The sequence below is a fragment of the Myotis lucifugus genome, unplaced genomic scaffold (assembly GCF_000147115.1).
Source record: "Myotis lucifugus unplaced genomic scaffold, Myoluc2.0 scaffold_180, whole genome shotgun sequence".
In the NCBI taxonomy this organism is placed as follows: domain Eukaryota; kingdom Metazoa; phylum Chordata; class Mammalia; order Chiroptera; family Vespertilionidae; genus Myotis; species Myotis lucifugus.
This window is the reverse complement of record NW_005871228.1, coordinates 16,634-32,335: the sequence shown is the minus strand read 5'-3', so window position 1 is coordinate 32,335 and position 15,702 is coordinate 16,634. Positions and strand designations below refer to the sequence as shown.

The window sequence follows — 15,702 nt, the reverse complement described above, 5'->3', positions numbered from 1 at the left end:
ACCTTACTCATAATGTGGGATATAATGATCAACATAAACTGATGAACAAAAATAGATCCAGAGACAAATGACAGGGGAGGTGGTGGGGGGGTGGGGGGTTAGAGATCAACCAAAGGACTTATATGCATGCATATTAGCATAACCAATGGACACAGACACTGGGGTGGGGTGGGGGTTGCCCTCGGGGGTGGGAATGGCAGGAGTGGGGTACGTCAATGGGGGAAAAAGGAGACATATGTAAAACTTTAGACAAAAACCAAAACCAAAAAACTCCCCATGATGTAGCAGTTCACTGAAAATTAAAGGTGTCGTTTTCTGGTTAAAAGAGAGAGAGAGAGAGAGAGAGAGAGAGAGAGAGAGAGAGAGAGAGAGAAAGAGAGAGAGAGATGGATAGAGAGTATGGATGAATGAATCTGATTGATTTTGAAGACTGGGTCCCTATGTCTTCATCTGTCCTGCCTCTTTCTGTTTTTCCGTCCTGGCCCTTTCCCCATTTCTGACAGTGGAATTACTCAGCACACTTCCATTTTCTTCACTTCAGCTCAGTTCAGTTCAAATCAGTATACCTAAGTCTGAACAGCTGTTTACAATAGTTTTCTGTGGATAGGGGGATCTCAGGTGATTAAATATTTTTTGTCCTCTATATTATTTGACATTTTTTACATTAACATATACTAAAAATGCTGTATAAAAAGAATAGCAAAAGTAGTATTTCCATTTGGAAAAAAATCAGTATGCTTGTTAGTGTTCATTCCAAAAATAAACCTTTTACCTTAAAATTTCAGCATCCCATAACTTTCTGCCATTTCAGTGTTCCTTGGCCTCAATTTCATAGCCCCCAGGTGAATGATTAGAATAAGCTGATTCTCCAAAAGCCAATGGTATATACAGCATCTCTCTGTCACAGAGACGAGCTTTCTCATAGAAGTCACATTTATGTCTTTAACAAAGATGTTTAGTTGTGTGGGTTATTTTGGCAGATTGTTTTTAAATAACAAGGGCTCATAGTGGTCACATCCTGCAAATACTTTCAAATGCTTTGAGTTTGAACCTGCTGTGTTTCTGGCATTATGTGACCTTGATTCTTATCCAGCCCGCCACTTGATAAATTTCCTTTCCAAAGTACCCAGCAAGGGGTGAATTTACTTATTGTCTCAGGAACCCTTGAAAAGTCCATATTTCTCAATTTGCTTTTCATTATTTATTGACCTGGTTTCTGCTCTTTTAAGATGCTAGTGATCAAAGAGAAGATGTTTATATTGGAAACCACATGCCTTGCCCTGAAAACCTCAATGGTTACTGCATCCATGGAAAGTGTGAATTCATCTATGCTACTCAGAAGGCTTCTTGTAGGTAAGCTGGTACCTCCAGGTCAGAGATGAGACATTTTTTCCCATCGGTGGTCCCTGCTCTGTACAAGGCAATGAAATGTGGATGAGCTGTTACCAAAAAATACTGTTTTCTTGCAGTAGAGATATTTTAAAAAGCGTCATTTCAAAAAACTTGGCAGATAATATGCAAAACAGTGTTGTATTAGGATTTTGAGATTTCACATTTTTAATATGATGTTATACGTATATTTTCATATAAAAATAAGTATACTTCAACACTATTTGGTTGTTAGGCAATCTGTCATAAGGTGGTTGAGGGACTGAGGAATGTGGGAAGAACAGAGAACATGTAACTCAGAATATATGCTAAAATAGATTTCTAAAAATAAGGAGATGAGGATGTAGAACCAGGTGTGATGGGAGAGATGGAAATGGAAAGGGTGTAAACTCGTCTGATTCCAGAGAGATTATGTGACTTGTTCACAGTTAGCAGCAAGTTACAAATAGAGTTGGGACAAAATTAGAGCTCTGATTTTCTGATATTCAACCTATGTTAGTGCTTTTTGCTATTCTTTGTCTACCAATAGCCCTTCTTGCTGCTGCCTGGAGCTCACCCTCTCCCTCAGGTTGGTCCCGTTAGCCAAGGTGCTGTTCCCATAGACGAGGGGAGACGGGTTATTCTGCTCTCTCCTGCCTCCTGAAGTTTCACCAGAATCCTTTTTTCTTTTCTTTGTAAAAACATCAAAACATGGAGAACTAGTATCCTTTTCTTTTGTCCTGCCAGTCTCCAGGCCAGTGACTCTCGCTCTCTAAGAAGTACAAGAGGCCACTTGAAATCAGGTCTCTTGGTTTCTGTACTCCTCTAGCTCCTTTCTCCTGACTCTTTCATTTTCCTCCTCTCCTCCTGCTTTCCAAAACAAAACAGAATAAACAAACAAAACCTTACTGTAATGCATATCACCTTCTAAAATAACCATTTACTTATTATGTGCATTGACCCTCCCTTCCCCAGCTAGAGGGTAACCAGGCCAGGGATCTTTATTTCTTTTGCTCATTGATGTTTCCCATATGCCCACTACAGTACCTGCTACATGTCAGGTGCTCAGTAAACATGTTAATTGAATGAATCAGCACTTGAGGCCATGGAAGTGAATGGGATTACTGTGGAGGGTATGTGGGGTGAGAGAATAGAGGGTAGCATAGCCTGGATCTGCCTTTAATGAATAGCAGATGAAGAAGTAATCACCTAGAAGTTAATACTCAAGGTATTTTGAGAGCATAACTCAAAGTGAGTTGCAGAAAATAATATCCAGGGAGGATTGCCTGAACAATAAATGGCCTATACATTCTTTTTTATATTCTGATTTTAATCTTTGGATTAAGCTTAACTGTCAGAGTGCTGCATATCTAGGACAGTGTTATAGCTCCCTGTGGAACTTTTTATTTTACTGAGCTTTGACTTCTGGCTATTAGCTTACCATGAAAGATTATTTAAAATCTCCTAAGGGACTTGCTCATATTATTGAATTTATTGCAGCTGCATTGCTGAGGATGGTGTCCTCTGTACCAGAGGGTTGCCCCTCTTTTAATGAGGACCACTGAGATAAAGTTCCCTTGAATTTAATAACAATAGCAACTGTGGTTCTTTGGAACAGCTGCTTTGCTTTTATTTTGTGGAGATTGTTTTCTGTGTCAGTGATCTTACCACTTTCTTTCGTTTCATTTTTTGGGCACAATTCAGTGGTTTTTTTAAGTATATTTGCAGAGTGTTGCAATCGGCATAATGAATTTTAGAACATTTCATCACCCCAAGAAGAAACTCCATACCCTTTAGCTATTACTCCCAAACTTCCCATCCTCCTCAGCCTTAGGCAGCCACTAATCTATTTGTCTCTCTAGATTTACCTAGTCTGGACATTTCATTTAAGTGGACTCATATGATATGTGGTTTTCTGTGACTGGCTTCTTTCACTTAGCCTCATGTTTTCAAGGTTCATCCATGTTGTAGCATGTGTCAGTACTTTGTTCCTTTTTATGGCTGAATGAATTCTATTGAATGGATAATACCATATTTTTAATCCACTTACTAGTTGATGAATATTTGGATTGTTTCCCCTTTTTGGCTATTATGAATAATGCTACCCTGAATAATTGTTTGCAGGTTTTGTATGGATTTATACCTAATTTCACTTAGGTAAATGCCAAGTGAAATTGCTGGGCCAAATGGTAACTCTGTTTATAACTTTTTGAGGAAATTTTAGACCGTTTTCAAAAGTGGCTGAACTATTTTACATTTTCTTTAGTATCCTCGCCAACATTTGTTAGTATCTGAATTTTTTATTCTGGCCAAGTGGTATCTTATTGTGGTTTTGATTTACATTTCTCTGAAGGCTAATGGTGTTACTATCTTTTTATGTGTTTATTTGCCACTTGTATATCTTATTTGGAGAAATGTCTGTTTAGATCTTTTGCCCATTTTGCAATTTTTTGTTAAGGAGTTGTTATAGTTTTTTATATATTCTAGATGTAAGTCTCTTATCAGATACATAATTTGCAAAAATTTTCTCCCATTCTGCGGGCTATCTTTTCACTTTCTTGATAGTGCCCTTATGCACAGAAGATTTTAATTTTCATGTAATTCAATTTAACATTTTTGTTGTTGTTGATGCTTGTGCTGTTGGTGTCATATAAGAGATCATTGCCTAATCTAAAGGTATGAAGATCTACTTCTTTTTTCCCCCCTGAGTGTTATAGTTTTAGCTCTTAGTTTTAGATTTATGACCCATTTTGAGTTAATTTTTGTGTATGTTGTGAAGAAGAGGTCCAACTTCATTTATTTGTCTGTGGTCGTCCAGTTGTCCCAGCATCATTTGTTGAACAGACTGTTCTTTCCCCATTGAATTGTCTTAGCACCATTGTCAGGCATCAGTTGACCATAGATGTATGGGTGCATTTCTGGGCCCTCAATTCTATCCCATAGTCTGTATATCTACCTTACTGCGTTTTTGTTTTGATTTTTGTCTGCTAGGAAGCTTAGAGCCCAATGTGACACCTTCTGGCAGGAACCTTGGGGTTGGGATTGGTGGACTCACATCACCCCTGGCTTCCCCTGCTTTATCCCTGTCCCCAGGTTTCTTGTTGTTATTATAAATGCTTTATTAAAAAAGCTTTTTATTTTTTGTAATGAAGTGTGGGACATGAATAAATACACTGTCTATACACTCCAGATGTTTTATTAATCATTTCCAACTGAAGGCTGCCTAATTCATGCATTTTACTTCTGTCAGCTAACATTGTAAATTTTCTGTTAACTATCTTAAATGTTTCCTCCTATCATATTACTATCATCACGATATTGTTGCCTTTTTATTTATTTTTTAATTGGAATTAGATAATTTCTAAGATTAGCAACTACTCCACTGCTTGTCTTCATTTTTATTATTAATAACTTATCTCCTGCCTGCATCTTAAGTGATGATATTATTTACATTGAAAAGTGTCTCGACTATAATTTGGTGCTATGTTCAAAGAACTGTAAATGTTTATACCTATTTATTCAATAATCCCATTTCTAAGTAGCCTAAAGAATAACACTAATATACAAAAGTATACATTCAACCAAGATGTTCACCACACCTAATTTATAATTGTGAAAAATGGAAAATAACTGATATGTCTTAGAACAAGAAATAGATAAGTTAGCTCTGTTATAGTCACTGAGTGAAATATTATTTATCTATTTTTGAATGAAGGTAATAAAGACTAGCAACTTTAAAAATTAATGTGATATAATGATGGGGGGGAAAGGCACCACGTAAAATAGATATATTAAAAAGTGTAAGGAAATCCACAAATGGCAATTTTTTTTTAAGTAGTGGGAGGGTGCCTGATTTTCTATGCCTATTAAAATATATCATTTTTGTACCTTTTAATTTTAAAACCTGAAATTATTGAAATTTGTAATTCTCATAGAAATTCCTTCCCTCCTGCCTTTTCAGATGTGAATCCGGTTACACTGGACAGCACTGTGAAAAGACGGACTTTAGTATTCTCTACGTAGTGCCAAGCAGGCAAAAGCTCACTCATGTTCTCATCGCAGCAATTATTGGAGCTGTGCAGATCGCCATTATAGTAGCTATTGTCATGTGCATAACAAGGTAGGTGATGACCTAAGAGACAACAACTTAGAATTAGAGGTGGGTAGCTGTTAAACTAAAGGAGAACCTTGAAGCTCAATCTAAATGATAGGGGCTTTTAAGTCCACTAGTCTATTAGGAAAAAATCCTAGGGTCCCATGTGGTTCTACCTCTCCCTGTCTTGCTTCTTTAGAAGATGGCCAGAAACTCATTCTCAGGGTTTTGGGTCTATCTGAGCTGCAGGTAGAGGGAGCATGAGGCTATTCAATGGCATAAAGGAATTTAGGGATCTGAGAATGGTGTGCAGGTTCTAAGCACTGCACTTGGGGACAATAACGGTAGGAGCAGACTCTTTGGAATGGTCCGCACACACACAGAAGAGCCATGCCGAAAGTATTCAAGCCCTGCTGACCTGCAAGGTGTTTTATGTCCTAAGAATATACTTTATTCGTAGTAAATATAACAAGAAAGGAAGAAACCAGAGGTTAAAGAAAACTGCTTTTCTTCTTATATCATTATCTTAACACTACTTCATTTTCTGGAATACAGTCATGACTACTAAACTTTAAAATTCTATGTTACAACTAAAACCATAGGAATTTATCATAACTAAGCTGCAAATTAAACACTACTTGGACTGCAGTTAGCATAAAATGGGTGTTTCCCACGCTGAGCTGAAATATCTAAGTCAGAACTGACCCGGACCTGAGAAAAGTCAAAGCAAATCAGGTTCATATTGTCTGTATGTTTCCCAGTCTCGTGTCTTGTCTTGCTTGCCTCTTCCTTACCTCCTTTAAGGTTTGGTTCAGAAGTTTCATAAACATCATCCGTATACTTTTCTGCATTATTCCGGGCAGGGGAGTGGAGCATATCAAGTACAGAGATTGGCAGGCCAGAGGATTTATGACTCTACCCAAGGTCTGGATGGCAGCCAGACCTTCAGTAGTCTCAGCCATCTGGAGCTGGAATGATAAATCTAGAAATGATAATAAAAAAAGTGTTCTCTGAGTAATACATATTTTTCATAAAATTCAGGCAGTAAAGTCAGTGGATTTTATTCTGTAGAACAGATGATCTGCCCTTTGGCAAGACGACTGAGTATAAAACTGGGCAGTAGATGAAAGTAGGGACATAATGATATAAAAAGTAATGACTGCAGAGAGAGAAGATAGGAAGGAAAAAAAACAACAACAGGCAACAGCAGGCCTGCCTGTGGCCACTTAAAATAGGCTCTCAGGGGTTAAGGCATTTGTCTGTAAGTGGAAGGGCCTGGACTGGGTGGAGTGCTGCCCGGGTCCCAAACCATTCCTCTTTCCACTGAACCATCTTGGGGAATATATTTACTAAGTGTGAACATCACACGGGAGCAAGGTTCCAACTTGATTTTCAGGGTTTTGAGTGGGGGAGGTATTTGGTACAAAACATTTTTTTCAGAGCATTAATTTGAGTGTCATCTGCAAAACTCAGTGGAGGAGAGAAAATGTGAGGTCAGGGGTGACCATTTAGGACATTATTAGAGTAAAGGACTAATGGAGTAATAAATGATTTGGAAGGTGAAAGAAATAAGGTAGAGGTAAGGAGGATTTTGAAGCCCAGTGATAGTGCCATCTTAAAGAAGATCAAAGGATGTCAGAGTCAGCAGGAAGCAACTTTAGTTCAACCCCTTTGTTTTAGACTCTAGAATCTAGAGAAACGAGGAAACTGCAGTCCTGGGATGGGAAGTATCTTACCCAAGATCAGAGAGGACATTAAGCCCGTGTACAAATCCTAATCCAGCCTTTTATCCAGCTCTGTGCTGCTGTTCTCCGTGTGCTGTAATCCTCAGCTACTATATTAACTTATCTGGCTTGTAGTTTTCAAGTTAATACCCTCCAGTTTATACCACAGACCCATTTGCTGCCCTCACAGACACTTGGACACCACAGTATATTTTTAACTGTGTTACCGTATCTTTACCACCCACAGGTCTCCATGACCAAAGGGTCATCTCGTTGATTTATTATAAGTCTGTCCTTGAGGCCTGTCTTTTTATTCTGGTATTTCCTCTCCTAGAATGTCTTGCTCTCTTGGATTTGGAATATTATCATTGTAACTAGAGGCCTGGTGCACAAAATTCACGCATGGGTAGGGTCCCTAGGCCTGGCCTGCGATCAGGGCCGATCAGGTTCCCCACCTCCTCGCCTCCTCCTTCCCTCGCTCCCTCAGTGCCCCGCTGCCGCTGGTTGCCTGCCATGTTCCATGCCACTCCCTGGTGGTCATAGTGAGCGATTGAACTCCTGATCAAACTCCCGAGGGGACACTTTGCATATTAGCCCTTTATATATATAGATTGCTTGGACTTATCTCCTTTGAATTTTTAGGGACTGCCTCTCCCACGCAGTCCATGATGGAGCAGCTGTTCACTTATCCCATGGTGGCTGTTACATGCAAGGAATCTTCCTTTAAAAGGATGTTCCCGCTGACCCACTCATCAAGACTGCATGAGTAACATTGTTTTCTTTTATGCTTGGAATCTATTTTCTTGGTTTTTTGACTCATAGAATGACTGATTGGCAGGGACCTTGGACATCATCCTAGACAAACCCCCTTAATTTATAGATGAAAAAGCCATGGCCTCAGGGAGTTGGAACTTTTCCAGGTCATAGTGAATTAGTGACAATTAAGAGAGGGGTCGCTTGACTTCTCAACCAATTTCCTCATTTAGGAAATAGAGATGATTCCAGCACTATCTCAGAGTGTTTTTATGAAGATTCATGAGATAACATTTGTGAAAAATAATATATAAAATAGAAGTGTTACCACCAAGGCCTTTAAAACAAGGCAACGAACGCATTGCTATTTGAAATTGACTAAAAACATGGAAATTTAGGAGTACTCATTATGCAAGACTTTCTTTCCATTCGATTATAAATTACTTAAATTTTTTTTTGTATCCTCATCCAAGGACATGTTTTTTAATTGATGAGAGAGAGAGAGATCCCTTGCCTCCCGTATGTGTCCTGACCGGCAATCAAACCTGCAACCTGGGTATGTGCCCTGATGAGGAATCAAACCTGCAACCTTTTGGTGTACAGGATAATGCTCCAACCAACTGAGCCACCCAGCCAGGGCTAGATAATAAATTTCTTGCTGGCAGAGATTTTAGAAGTTAGTCGAACTCTTAAAATTTTACGTATAGGAAAAGAAGGTTGCACAGCTAGTTTTTAGCAGAGCTCAAGCTCAACATTACCAGAACTCATCCCAGTCCCTTTATCCCACATTGTGTAGCACAGTGCTTTGTGCAGACACAATAAGAGCTCATATGTTTGCATTCTGTGGACAGGCACAAACACAGTTACAGCACGATGAGATTTATACGACCTGGAGAAACACATACAGTAAAATGAGAGCAGGGTCCAGGAATTCCCCTCACCCACAGCATGGCTGTACTTTATTGGGTTCTGTGGTTTGCCCAAGCAGGGTGTAGAACGACTTGCAGTCATTGCCTAAAATCTCTAGGCATTTCCTATGTATTCCTATCGGAGGTTAAATAGGCATCTTTCTTCCTGATTTCTCCCTTCATCTAAGCTGTTCTTATCATCTTGGGGGTGTCAATGTTCAGGGAAAGTAGATAGGCCAGGATCCTTTTTTATTATCCCAGGTTTATATGTTATCAGTTTCTGGCAGGGGGCGGGGGTGGGGGCTGAGTGGAAAGATGGGGGGGGGGGTTGCCTGGCCAGAGGAAGGGCGGGATTCCTCTTGGAGATGCAAGTCAGCAATAGAGACCCTGGAAATGAATTTTGCACATGTCCAGACCTGCATCGTATATCTAACCCTCTCACCTCCCCATTTTGTCAGGAAGATAGCAGTCTGACATGTTGGGTCCTCACCTTGTCTTGTATCAAGTAGCGTCCTGCTTCCCTTCCGTGGGAGGGCATGCAATACGTTTCTATGTGTGACATTTTTCTTTTTCTTTTTTTAACTCAACAGAAAATGCCCTAAAAACAATAGAGGACGACGACAGAAGCAAAACCTAGGTCATTTTACTTCGGATACGTCCTCCAGGATGGTTTAAAACGATGGCTTTTATATGTACACTGACCATGTGATGTACATTTATTATGTCTTTTTTTAAAGAATGGAAATATTTATTTCAGAGGCCTTATTTTTGGACATTTTTAGTGTAGTACAGTTGGCTCGTATTTAGAATATTCAGCTACAGCAGTTTTGGACTGTTTAGTAGTCTTTGTTTTATGTTTTTAAAGACAGAAATTGATTTCATAAATTTGTACCACATGGTAATTCTAAGACTCGTTCTTTACCCATGGAATGTAATATTTTTGCAAAGGTGGACCACTTCACAAATGGTTGTAAAGTCATACCCACTTCTTCCACAATGACCACAGCAAATGACTAAGCATGAACTAAAGGTAAAGATGTTTACAGATTACTTTTCTTACAAAACAAATTTTAGAAGACACTGTGTTTAAATAGACATTTAAATGTTTTGAGATTTAGTAACTGTTTTTCTAGACACTGCCTATCGCATGAACTGTAAAGCCGTGTGTGTTAGGTGTAAAATATTTATAAGATGTATGGACTGGAATTTGATTATTCCTTCCTTTGAAAAAATAATTCTGGTAACTCAAAAAAGTATCTGGTAGCAATGATGGGACAGATCACTGGAAAGTAGATTTAGACATTGTGAACATAGTCTGTTTAACAAACAGACTGGAATAAAGCCTACCCTCTCAGTTAAACTACTTTAATACACATTAACTTTTAAAGAAAAGATTTGTTTTAACATAAATAATTGTATCAGTGTTTGTGAATAAAATGCAAAAATGACTAATGATTGGTGCTCTTAAAGTGAGCTTAAAAATTACCTAAGACCTCTATCCAAATTTGTCCTGTAGTAATAGCTATAATAATAGATTGTCAGTGTTTCAAGATCTGAAGTGCGAGTAGAATGTATTCAGCTGTTTAACGTGTAGTTTAGATATTCAGAAGTATGCATGTAGAATTTAAGATGTTCAAAATGGAATATTAATTTTAATATTTGATCTGGAAAAGCATGTCATAATATAGTGTTTTCACTATATGGCCTTTGTTTTGGTGTGTTTATTTACTACATTCTTCGATATGTCAGTGAAATGCATAGAAAAAGCAGAGTTTTGCTCACAATTCCCCTTTGCTTTTACAAATGCTGCTGGAAATTACCTAAAGGCAAAAGGCTCACCCAACATTTGGAGTTCGCTTTTTTGGTCACTGGGCTTCTAGGCTTAATATTAGCAACATGGTGGCTTCCGGGAGCTTTTTTGCAAAAAGCTTTTCTCTTCTACCCACACAGTCTTATTTGAGTCCCTTAGTCAGTCCGTAAGCATGTTTGGAACAGTCCCCAGTGCTCTGCAAGGGCTCATATTGCAGAACAGTCACGTATGGGCATTTGTAGTTATAAATACTTGACCAGTCTCCAGGGGTGGGGCTTCCAACCCTTTAAACAACCCCGTGGCCTGTTATCAAGCTGTTTGCTCGAAGTGCCGGAATTGGTTGTGGGAGGCCCTCTGTAGCTGAGAAGTAAGTAAAATGGAACATAATGGGTCTGCTTCAAATGCCGATAAGATCCACCAGAACCGCCTGTCGGGTATGGCCGAAGATGAAGACCAAGACGCTGCCCTGACCATCGTGACGGTGCTGGACAAAGTTGCCACCATCGTGGACAGAGTGCAGGCGAGCCAGAAGAGAATAGAAGAGAGGCACCGGGTGATGGAAAACTCCATCAAGTCCGTCCAGATCGACCTGCTGAAGCTTTCGCAGTCACACAGCAACACAGGCTATGTCATTAACAAGTTGTTTGAGAAAACCCGGAAAGTCAGTGCTCACATTAAGGACGTGAAGGCCCGGGTAGAGAAGCAGCAGGTTCACGTGACGAAAGTGGAAACGAAGCAAGAGGAGATAATGAAGAAAAACAAGTTCCGGGTGGTGATCTTCCAGGTAAGCTCGCGCTTGGGTTTACCGTGACCACTAGTGCAATCCCTCGCCTGCTTTCACTGCCAACAAGTCCTAGCAGAACATTGCCTCTGAACTATTGTATATCTGCATGTAGTAGAATTCTCTATCAGCACATATCTCAAGATCAAACCACTTTTAAGTGAACGAACGTACTATCAGGTCAGTATTTTGAGCCTCTCAACCATTTCGTGTAATATGAACTGTGGGCTGTAGCTGAGGCTATTTCTTGCCTTTGAAACTTAATATTAGGAAAGCTCTTTCAGCACATTAGCCATATTAGCGTGATGCCCTCACATCGGCTTTAGAACATTCGAACTGGAAGAGACCTCAGAGGCCTCTGGTATAAACATTCTCTACCAGAAAGAAGCTGAGGACCAGCAGCCTCACAATGTGGTTTGTTTTGTTTTTCTTCTTGTGGAGAGCCAGGAAAACCCTAAGCAGAACAATGTAAGCTTTTCAGAATACAACCTATTGGAATTTTTACACACGAGATACGATAATAACAAACTGTATTTTGCAATGCATCAGGCAATAGTTCTTATTTTTGTTATTGTTACTATAGTTGTACCAATGTCGGAGTCACAGAAGTGATTCCTTATATTTAACTACAAAGTCTTTTTACTTAGCTGATATGATAGTTTTTGTGTGGCATTGCTTATTGCGCTAAGTTCCTATATTACTGTACAGTTGAACTCATATTTTTTAACTAGAACCATAATCGTGGCAAATGCATACTATCTATAATATATTTTAAAACTCTTACAAATCAAAAAAAAGTTGAACTTTCCTCTCATGGTAGAAAAATGGGAAAATCATTATCAGACAGCTTACAAAAGACAAAATAAAGGAGCAGAATTCCACCTTCCCCTACTTTTTTGCAGTTACTAAAACACAACATATTCAGAGCTTAAGGGTAGAAAAAAAACAAGCACCTCACTATTCTGCTAGTAGGATAATTAATTGGCACAACATTTCTGTAGGGTAGTTTTGTTAATACATATGAAGAATCTTAAAAATTCACAAATCTTTTGGCCCCAAATATTATTGTCAAAGATTGTGTTCTAAGTATAAAATCAGTAATATATGCAGGGATGTTCAATGGTGCATATATACATTATTATCATTACTGTATTTTTTTAAATGGATGCCCATATGCTTAGGAAAAAAAAACCTAGAAGAATGAAAACAGAATGAAATAGGAGGGCGGTTGGATTATGTAGGCAGATAATTGTAAGATACTAGGGATGTGGGCCATAACCTCCACAGCATTCTCTACACGTTAGTCAATTCTCCATAGCCCTCTCTTGACTGATAAAGTTACAAAGTGGTATTTTGAATCTGTTGGTTATTTAGGAAGAAGAATAGGGAGGAGAGAGAAGTATTGCTTATTTCAAAGTTAGGTAGGTTGGACTCTGTCATTTCCCTTTCCTTCCAGATCCCTGGAAGTTCTTCTCCAGACTTAAAAACCTGAAAAAAATTAGTCACCTTAGCTTCAGAGCCCAGTTCCAATGTTAGTGTATGTAATAGGGATCTAGATTTGGTATTGGAGAATGTGGTATCTGTTCTTCAATTCACTTTCCAAGGGCATTAGCAGTAACGGGTACACATCACCCTCCCCTTGCTTGGGTCATGCCAGCAGACATTCTTAGTGTCCAGCATTTGTCCTGGGGACCTTCGAGCCAAGAATGGAGCAGGTGCCCGTCAAGCTGTACAGAGGCTAGAGCACAGAAGTTTCTGAAAAGTTCTAACAGACTCTTGTTTGTCTATTGACGTAATTCTTTTTTTTAAAAGTTATGATGTTTCTATATTTATTCACCATTTATTCCCCGAAACTTGCTATTTTTTCCCTCTCTCTGAGCCCCCATAGTTACTTGAATGAATAGAAGATAGTATGAAAAAATCGCTGAGAGGCACTAGTTAGGTCAGATACCTTTCCTTGGAAGATAGAGTGTTGTGAAGATTTGTGAAATTAAGTTTTTGGAGTAAGCAGCAGTTAGTCAATAAGCAGTCAACTGTAATGGTAGAGAAAAGACAAAGGAAAATAACAGTGAACATAGAACTCAGATTTGATGATTCATTAGATGTTAGAACACTATACAATATTCACATGATTATTTTTAAAGCTCTTGTCATTCATTCTCATAGTTAATATGTATAAGTGGTTATATTGAGAATGCTCTTTCTACTGAAATGAACTTGAAGCTAATCAGCTATAGGATATGTGCATTTCCATTAGGGTCCTTCCTCTAAAAGTTTTCCCTTGATATATCTTTTGGTGGCAACCCTTATTGGTATTTTATCTCCCACAGTTGTGTGTGGCTGAGCTTTCACCTAATCCTGGACATTGGCATTAAAAAAATTATCTATTTCTTGTACAATTATCATTTTTCTTTGAACATACTTTCACTTTGATGACCTTTTGATCATACAAAACAGGAGTCTTAGCGTATCTTCTAACAACTTTGCTTACTAAGCATATGCCTGTGGTCACCAAGTGAGATCTTTGCCGTTCCCTAATGGTACGTCCCAGACTTCTATATATTCCAAATTTCCCCAGCTTTATTACTATGATATTCAAGTTTGACCCAAAGTGCTCATTTTGTTATACAATTCATCTTTTTTTTTTAACCTGGACTTTTACATAAAAAGTATGTAATAATCATATTTGGAAATTAATTATAATTCAACCCTATAATCTTCAATTATTATTACAGTGTATTCACTACTGACTCATGTATCTCTGACTCATGGGATTTACACCAAATGGATTCATATAACAAGTACTGTTCCTGACTCTATCTCTGTTTTCTGTTAAGTCTGCTTTTGTATAATTTGTTGTGTAATTGGAGAAGGATATGTGATTTCTGAGCTCTATCTGATTTCTGAGTTATATCTGATTTCACAGCAGGATTGAGATGGATTTTTTCCCTACCAAGCAGTAATTATTTTTTGGCTCTTACATAATTATACCTTCTCAGGCCATACCCATCCACTTGGTGTTGCTGAAGCTACTCCCTGTAACAGGTGTCAGGAAAAGAGAGGAATAATCTCGCTGCTTCTGATTCATCAGAGAGCTATGAGACGCCCACCCTGCCCTTTTTAAAAAAGCTCCTAGACTCTCTAGTCCTGTAGTCAAAGATTTTAATTTTAAATACGTATCCAAAGAAATAAGATTCAGTGATTCTTCTTCACCATCAGTCTGGTAGGTTTTGGAATATATGTCAATGTGTTTCTTACATTTTATTCATTTTTTTTTAAACAGGTTTACTCTGGATATCAAGTAGGAGCACAGTCTTCATTAGGGAATTTTAACTGGGGGTTCAATTAAAAGTCTTGTGATCCTCAAAGTTTTCCCTGTTGTTTTAGAAATAATCCCTAAATAGTTGGGTTCCTTTAGCAGCTGTGTTTCTGGGCTGGTAAGGTCACCAGTGTCCATGTTCCCAAATCTAATTCTCATTCTCCTTTGACACATTTGATAGGTAGTCCCTCCCTCTTTTCTTGAAACTTCTTTTCCCATCACTTCTAGGAGGGTAGGGGTAGGGCTGCTACTCTCTCTTGGATTTCATCATGCTTCACTGGCTGATCTTTCTCCTTTTGGTTTTCTCATCTCTTCTTACCTACAAATCCGAAATCCATTTGTCTATAACACCAAAATCCAAATTATTTAATAACTTCTTTGGCAGCAAGACCTTACTTAACCCAAACTCAGTCAATGACAAAACCTGACCTAAGATAGCATGAGGCTGTTTATAGTCTTTAGCCCACCCTAGAGTGATTATTCATATTTTTTTCCACAAAAATGCTTCTTCCCAAGATCTCATTGGGAATGTTACATTATTTTTTTCCCAAATCTGAAATATTCTGAATTCTGTAACACACCTTGGCCCCAAGGAGTTTGAATAATAGAATGTAGACTCATTCACTCAATGTCTTCGTGATCGCTTTAATCTAATCTCATGTTTTCTAAGTTAATCCTTATGTTAGTGACTCCAAAATGTTTATCTCTAGTCCAGACCTCCCTTCTGAAATCCAAACTTACATACTCAGCTGCCTACTCAACATCTCTGCTTAAATTTCCAGGAGGTATTTCAGAGTCATCACATGTAGATCTCATCCTTCCTTCCGGTCTCTTCCTCCTGCTGTCTTTGTCATTTTTTTTTTTAAATATATTTTATTGATTTCTTACAGAGAGGAAGGGAGAGGGATAGAGAGTTAGAAACATCGATGAGAGAGAAACATTGATC

At 38.5% G+C, this 15,702-nt stretch overlaps 2 protein-coding genes across 2 annotated transcripts in view; both read left to right on the top strand.

Moving 5' to 3' along the window:
- TMEFF1 (transmembrane protein with EGF like and two follistatin like domains 1) overlaps window positions 1-10,547 on the top strand; it is a 73,820-nt gene extending 63,273 nt beyond the window's left edge. The window contains exons 8-10 of the mRNA XM_006096506.1: window positions 1,230-1,353; window positions 5,330-5,488; window positions 9,437-10,547. Of these exons, the coding sequence (XP_006096568.1) occupies window positions 1,230-1,353; window positions 5,330-5,488; window positions 9,437-9,521 (368 nt within the window). The 3' untranslated portion in view covers window positions 9,522-10,547. The remainder of the gene's footprint in view (window positions 1-1,229; window positions 1,354-5,329; window positions 5,489-9,436) is intronic.
- A 91-nt stretch (window positions 10,548-10,638) lies between these two features.
- CAVIN4 (caveolae associated protein 4) overlaps window positions 10,639-15,702 on the top strand; it is a 9,446-nt gene continuing 4,382 nt past the window's right edge. Inside the window, exon 1 of the mRNA XM_006096459.3 lies at window positions 10,639-11,440. Within this exon, the coding sequence (XP_006096521.1) occupies window positions 11,033-11,440 (408 nt within the window). The 5' untranslated portion in view covers window positions 10,639-11,032. The remainder of the gene's footprint in view (window positions 11,441-15,702) is intronic.